General features: G+C 32.4%; 1 protein-coding gene across 2 annotated transcripts; it reads left to right on the top strand.

The window, feature by feature from the left end:
- Positions 1 to 267: 267 nt before the first annotated feature.
- Positions 268 to 7,589, top strand: LOC121728407 (bromodomain-containing protein DDB_G0280777). Of its 2 annotated transcripts, XM_042116582.1 has the most exons (8): positions 271 to 1,564; positions 2,372 to 3,542; positions 5,116 to 5,327; positions 5,430 to 5,634; positions 5,720 to 5,835; positions 6,024 to 6,202; positions 6,354 to 6,463; positions 7,241 to 7,589. In XM_042116582.1, exons 1-8 carry the CDS (start codon positions 533 to 535, stop codon positions 7,534 to 7,536), a joined length of 3,321 nt encoding a protein of 1,106 aa, XP_041972516.1. In that variant the 5' UTR covers positions 271 to 532; the 3' UTR covers positions 7,537 to 7,589. The 2 variants fall into 2 exon arrangements, with proteins under 2 accessions (XP_041972515.1, XP_041972516.1); XM_042116581.1 differs by having other exon boundaries at positions 268 to 3,542.
- The last annotated feature ends 64 nt before the right edge of the window (positions 7,590 to 7,653 follow it).

Here is a 7,653-nt window from a genome sequence, read left to right on the forward strand (position 1 = left end):
ACTAGGCCGACTATGTTGCGAGAATGCCGTATGCACTTGGGCAACCATACGGACATTTAAAAATCTTGTCCCAGGCACTACAGTATTTGAGGAGTGGTTACTTCACTCTGAAAATACTGTATAAATCATCCACAACGGATGAAAGGCCTAGTTTAGTTTTTTTATGTATTAAATGAATATGACACGATAATGATAGACTTATGTGTTTTCTATTTATAGGGAAGCAACAAATCCAACGAATGCACTTTTGGCAAGGCGCACTTCCTCATAGCACATGGTTTGGTGAAAATTTTAGGATAGATATCTATTTTTGACTGTAAGCTTTAGACATTAAAGCTCAAAATTGATCATCACGTTTTAAGTGTGACATTATATGTTACAGTCGGAGAAAATTACAAGACAAGAATAACGTCGAGTGACACACAATTCGATCAGATGTACGTAGGATTTGAGTGAATACAGACGTGTTAAAATTAATCGAGTGTGTAGTGTTAAGTCAATGACTTTCTAATTTGTTCATGAACAAGCAAACATGAACACCAAAAAGAAAAATAAGAATCGACCAAAGCCACCCAAAATAGCCCCAAAACTCGATTCCACAGAATGCGACAAGCCGGAAAGCGTGGATAGTGTAGTAAATGTAAGCAATATTGAAAGTGAAAAGAAAAGCCAAATTGAAGAAATATCGCCTGTTATTTTGCCAATCGAGGAAAAGGCTGCTTCTGAAAAAAATGTTTCTGATGAAGTTCCTAAGAAACCAGAAAGAATGAAAGGTAAAAAACAACAAGAATCAATTAATGAAGACAATAAAACTAATATTTTAGAAGAAGATCAAAAGATCACCATCTTGGAAGAAAACGTTCATATAACGCCAAAATCACGTAAAAAGAAGAATAAAGATAAAAAGCAATCTAGTACAGAAGAAGTAATTAAGACAGAAGTGGACGATAGAATTGGTAAAACAATTGTGGAAGATATTAAACAAGACAAAGAAAAAATAAAAGATACACTCGAAACTTCTATAAACGTTTCTCAAGAAGAACAAGATAATAAAATGAGTAAGAAAAAGAAGAAAAAACGTAATCGTCATGATTCTCAAAAGTCTGATGTTGATGAAAGCGCAACTTATAATCTTGCATTTAAAAACCTTTTGGAAGCAACGGATAATGTTACTGAAGCTAATACTCCATCAGACTCTACTAAGAACATCGAAATAAGTTTAGATAGTGATGAAAAAAACTCATTAAAACCTTTGACAAAACCAAACATAAATACTAACTTGAGTGATCAAGAAGAACAGAATACTATTAAAAATAAAAAGAAGGGTAAAAAACAAAAACAGCACCATGAAAAGACAGATGAAGTTAATACAAGAAGCGAAATATTAACAATTGATAAACAAGTAGTGTCATCTGCAGATGTAACTGAACCGTCTTTAAGCGATTCTGTGATTAAAGCCAAAATTGCAAAACCTGTTGACCGAAAGCACAATGTTAAAAGTCCAAAACAAAATAAGTCTACCGATAACCAAAACACTGAAGAAAATGTTTCCAAAACTGAATCCGAAAAGATATTTCAGTCTAAAGAAACTTCTGAATTAGCTACAGCGGAAATTGGAAAATCTTGCGAATTTAAAAACCTCAGTGAATCTTCTGTAACAGATAATATTAAAGTTGATGCAGTAATATCTGATTCAAAAGAGTGCAAAACTCCAGTTACAGCTGCTCCTGAAATTAAAACATTGGGCGAAGAACAAAGTTGTGTAACTGCGGATGATAGCTGTGAAGATATATTTATGGAAGTAAAACCGTCAAAGAAAAAAAAGAGACCCAAAAATTTGCCACAAGCTGAGCAAGCTGAAATAGGACTAGGTCTTGAGGCAAATGCAACAGCAGTCAAAGAAAATGCAGATGAAACTAAGAAGCTAGAAGTTGAAACACCGGTAAGATCAGATTTGCAAGCAGAGGTTACAAAAAGTGATATGTCACCCAACATAGCCGACGAATCAAATATTGCTTCTGTACCAGACATAATTCAATATCCTAGATCTTCAAGTCAGCAATTACTAAGCGACAATAGTGTCAGTATGGTTATTCAAGAAATACCAGCTACAGAAGAAATAAAATTAGGAATACCAATTTGTACATCAGCCCCTATAATTCAAGGATCCGGAGAAACACCAGAAGCTAAATTGGAAAAGGATCCTATGCATATCAAACTGACTGAAATAGATTCTAAATTAAATAAATGTATCGAAGAAAAGACTGACATAAAGTCTAAAATGATGGAAGTTAATAAGGATATGGAAGAATTACGATTGTCAATTGAAAGATCTTTAGCAGAATTAACAGCTCTAGATAAAGGTGATAAGGAATTTGAAAAGACATTTCAAGATAGTAAAACAACTGTCGATAGCAACAAAGCCATTAACGAACCCAACGAAACCAAACCCAGTATTTCTTTTCCTATGCCTTCATCTTTTGTAGAAAAATCAGTGTCGTCTAATGATAACAAAACAATGGATGATCCAAAAAATATACACGTTTGTATTTCACCAGAAAAGGAAATTGTGAGTATTAAAAAAGAAACACACGATCAAACAGCAAGTGAAAATTTAGAAAAGCAAATCGAACCACCTATATGTCCCAGTAGAAAAGATAACAAAGGAAAGAGCAAATCAAAAAGGAAAAATAAACAAGAAATTTCAGCTAGTGTCACTACTAATACTTCTAACACTGAAGTCAAACCTAGCACAAGCGTTGCCAAAAATATGAATGAAACTAGTCAGGAACAAAAAAGTGATAAGACCGATAACACACAAAACAAATCTCAGGAAAAAGGTAAACAACAAACTTTAAATGACGAAAATAATGCTAATGCTCACGATGACATATTACCGGTAACTCTAGCTACAGATTTTGAACCTATAGAAAAATTTGAAGACGCTTTAACGTCGAGTGTCGATGACGTGAATACAACTTTTGAAATGATTGCAAATGAAATCATGAATACCGAGGTAACCCATCAAAATTTTGAAAACCCTCAAATAAATATCATCGCACCGACAGAAGAAGAAAGTACGGACAAAAATACAAATGATAAACAAATTACGCCGCCAAAAAACTTGTTAGGCCACCCCGACATTCCTGTACCATCGAATAAAACTGACTACAAAAAAGAAAAAAATAAATTACCCAACAATCAACAAGCCAAAGTTAAAGTTAAGGATTCTGTTGATATACAAAAGAAAGAAAAAGTTTCGAAAAAGTCGCAAACAGGCCGTACTAATGATACGAAGAACTTTAATGGATCCGAATCTTTTTCATACATGACAAATGGAAACAATGAATTCGTTTATAAATACAGTTTTCGGAAAGTGTTTCTTCAGAGCTATTGCCATGTATGCAAAAAACAACTTAATCAAAGATTTCCATGTAAATTTTGTTCTTTAATTTTCTACTGCTCTCAAAAGCATGTTGACGAAGACTGGCCACGTCATCAACCACTTTGTTTTGCTGTGTCTACTATTTCACATCTCAAAGGTAATTCTTACATGATTTCTAAATCACTTTTTTGTAGCTTTAGTAACTATAACTATTATAAAATTATATTTATTGCTTGTTAAGTTAAAATAATTAATTATGAGGTTTTGACGACCATGACAATTTGTCTGCTGTATACAGCCTAGTAGAGTTAGCTAAGCCTTGTATGGGAATCTGAAATTAATTATAGTCAGATTTTTTTTGAACCAGTGTTTAGAGGAGGTTTTAAATAGCTTAAATTCAAAATCTCGACTAAATCCGACGCGTGCGTTACCCGCCGTATTGGTTTGAAGGTCCAATCTTTTTTAGACATATCTCCTTTATTTTTTATCTTTTTACGAAAATGCTAAGGACTAAATTTGTTGTTAATTTAATTTTCTACATTTTGAGTGCTTATCATTTTTAATGTAAAATTAATATTTACGGAGATAAATGCAAAAAACAAGTCAAAGTATAATTTCGCTTGTATGTCAATAATTATAATCAAATTTAGCCAAAATAATTGTAGAAACAAAGTTATAAGTGATAGATCATTAAATTTCCTACTAATTTGATTCTTATGACTTTTTTAGAAATCAATATTTAAGCTCTTACACCTAATGGTAAATGTACCGGGACCCAAGCGACTGGATAAAACTGAATATTTCTGATCATGAATTAGATCCTATAAAAATTACCGCACAACCTACACCTGTATCATTATTAAAAAATTGGCCAAGTGCGAGTCGGACTGGCTCATGATGGGTTCCGTATCATTATAAGACAAAAATAGACAACAATTTGTGCTTTTCATATAGGAAAGTATAAATATTTATTTTATTTTAATTTTATTATTGATTATTAAAGTATAAATACAATTAAATATTTTATGCCTATTTTAATTATTGTCTTAGTGCTGCTATTTTCGATAAAGACCAAAAAAGGCCACTAAAATCCTGTTTGTTATATGGGAGTCCCATCAAATATTAAATATAATACATTATTTATTATTTGTTGTTTATAGAGGGAAACAAAATACATAATATGTATCTGAAAATTTCAAGTTTCTACCTATCACCGTTCTTGAAGCCTGGAGACAGACAGACGGACAGACAGCGAAGTCTTAATTTTAATTGTGGTTAATTTAATGAGTTTATTTATTACAAGTTTATTTCTGTATTTTTTCCTGTATTTGTCAATAATCGCGATACAGGTCGAACAGGTCGAAATTATACTTTGACTTGTTTTTGCAGTTATTTCCGTAAATATTGATTTTGCAATAAAAATTATAAGAACTAAAGTTGTAGAAAATCAAATTAGCGATAAATTTTATTCTTATCATTTTCTTAAAAAATTAAAAATAAAGGAGATATAGCTAAAAAAAGATTGGACCTTCAAACCAATATGGTGGCTAACGCACTAGTCGGATTTGGTCGAGTTTTTGAATTTAAGCTTTTTGTGACCTCCTCTAAATACTGGTACAAAAAATTTTCTGACTATAATTAATTTAAAAAATCTAACTCTACTGGGGTACTGGTGGCTTGATCCATTTAATAAAAAAAGGGTTATTATTAGTTGTAAAAATTGTTTGTAGATCAGAAACACATATATGCTGATGCAAAAGGAATAACAGGCCAAGATTATAGAGTTCTTAGAATGCAGATGATTGTTTCTTGCGAAAAAATATTAAAAAGAAAACTGGTGCCTTGGGAACAGGAAGCTCTTCTTTACCCCAGAATTTGTGCCGATAGCAACTGTAGGGAATGGAGGCAATCAAAATTAAATGATTGTAAAGGGTGTGAACAGGTACTAGTAGCATTTTTACAAAAAAAATATATATCACATAGGTGGTAATTTTTTTATAAAGCAAGCATTAATAATAAGCCTAATAAATTTCACTTTTTTCAGATTTCATACTGTAGTGATAAAGAAGCACATTTACCTACTGAACATTTGCGTTGGTGTAAATCCTACGCTTTATACAAAAAACTCGTTAATTATCAACAAACCAAAGGAAGACTAGAACCGCCAATGCCTACTAAGATTTTAGAGAATTATGAAATTCCCGAAAAAATAAACGATGTACTAGCTTCTATGTATGAAGAGAAAATTGGTACGTTTTTTTTTAAATTTAATTGCGTGCAAACATTCTTAATTGTTTATTAACTGGTGTACTTTCTTATCGTCTCCTTCTACAGATATGAACGACATTCAATATGCAGCTCTAACTCAGCTAGCTACTGCTCCGCTCACTGTCGCTTACTGCTACCAAATATTTTCAAATAACAACTCTGCTACAAATAAATATCTGAAAGTAAGTTCTATCGATAGAAGGTGTCGCTTATAGACGACAATTAATATCAACGTGTTGTTAACTAATTAAAGAACATTAACAAAATTGTTCTAAGTCAGGCATTGCTAGTTGAATTCACTTAGGAACTTACTTTTGTAGCTTTTACCAAATAAAATGAAAGTACTTAATCGTTGTATTTTGTGATGCAGAAAACATCCTTTACTGTTCACGTGGTTGGGGCAGAATTGCAATTCGAGGCTGATGGCTTAAACAAGTGGGAGGTTTTCCTTCTCCACCTGCGACCAGATATTAAAGATTTGAGGATAGTACTTGTAAATCAAGATCTCAATCCCTCTAAACTGCCTCTCGACCTGCTTGGGAAAGTGCAGTGAGTGTTACTTTTAAGTCACACGTGTTTATCTGCTGACAACTATTTACAATTCCAAGTTCCACCGCAACACTGTAAAGATAATAAAAACTAAAAAACATAAAAAAGAATGTCTATATTCTTATTATAAACTTATGGTTTTACTTTTCAGGTTATGTGAGAACTGTAAAACTAATAAGCGACGAGTTATTTTCAGTTTTCAAGATAAGCTGAGCTACAATGCTTACTATTCTAGCGATGATTTTATCACGCCAGACATAGGTACGGGTGTTCTAATTATCGTCAATTTATTTGTTTACTGTAAAAAACCTTGGATCTTAGTTGCCTTGCTAACAGTTACAATTATTGATACTTATTATAGTGCTAACAATGATGAAATACTCAAAGCAGATATGTTACTACCGCGCGCGTTGTGAAGATTCAAATAAGGCCCAATTGGGCCGTCTGTTGTTTAGTCTGCATCGAGTGCAGTCACGAACGTGCCGCGTCTTGTCTTACCTAAATAAATTGAAAATGACGTCGTGCGCGTTTCGAAAATGTGCCAATTATGACTAAAAAAAAAAACAAAACACACGGAATCTCTTACCACATGTCTTGATTGCAATAAATACCTCGATTATATTTTACATTTTCAATAATTTTGTCAAACAAATTGGAAAAAAACGAATTTTGTCATAGCTCAGGCGAAGAAAGAGACATTCGACGTTTAAAAATAGAACTGTCTCTTTTATGTGTTTTGTATTGTGTAATGGTTTTTCGTATCTTTTGTTTCACTTAATTGTCAAATTTGTCAATGTTTGCAATTTTGAATTTAAAAATTGTTCGGAAGAGATTTAAACCGGAAAATAGTATGGACGTAACAGATCTGTATAAGTAGAATATCATTGAGTGCTAATGATTTTTCTCATGCATTTAAAGTAGTATATTGTATAGGAATTAGGCATAATTGAAAGAAAATATAATATTGAAGTTATGCATTGTACTTATTTTTTTTATTTAACATGAATGACATAATAGTGAATTTATTTTTATTTTCAGTCTGCGCGTTCAACCCCAGCATTGAGAGGTCATCCATATACAACGGCAAAGATTCCTGGCCGTCAACCACTCAGTGTATTTTGAAGCAGAAAGTACCATTTATCATAACTTCCTACACTTTAGAAGAGCTAAAACGTGATTTAGAAAGAGTTGAACAATTTGGCGATATTAAATCAATCTTGGAACCGAAACCCAACCCGTTTGCAAGTGTGAGACCCGATAGAAACTTTATCACTGATCACGAAATCCCCTTGCTGTTCAAGAATTATTGTCTAAGTATGGTGTGCGCTGCTTAATGTTTTTGATTTAACTTGTTAAGTTTTGTTATTGAATAAATTGGTACCCTTGATCGTTGGTTTCATTTTGTGGATTTAATTTTTAGGTCAATATTTTTAAGTTCATATTTATATTTT

The sequence above is a fragment of the Aricia agestis genome, chromosome 6 (genome assembly GCF_905147365.1).
Source record: "Aricia agestis chromosome 6, ilAriAges1.1, whole genome shotgun sequence".
Taxonomy (NCBI): domain Eukaryota; kingdom Metazoa; phylum Arthropoda; class Insecta; order Lepidoptera; family Lycaenidae; genus Aricia; species Aricia agestis.

What these genes read in the sequence shown, in the direction of transcription:
- LOC121728407 (XM_042116581.1), top strand. Translation starts at nt 533, where the DNA reads ATGAACACCAAAAAGAAAAATAAGAATCGACCAAAGCCACCCAAAATA. An exon ending in ATTGTAAAGGGTGTGAACAG is followed by an intron (nt 5,328 to 5,429) that starts GTACTAGTAGCA and finishes CACTTTTTTCAG; the next exon opens with ATTTCATACTGTAGTGATAA. An exon ending in GACCTGCTTGGGAAAGTGCA is followed by an intron (nt 6,203 to 6,353) that starts GTGAGTGTTACT and finishes TTTACTTTTCAG; the next exon opens with GTTATGTGAGAACTGTAAAA.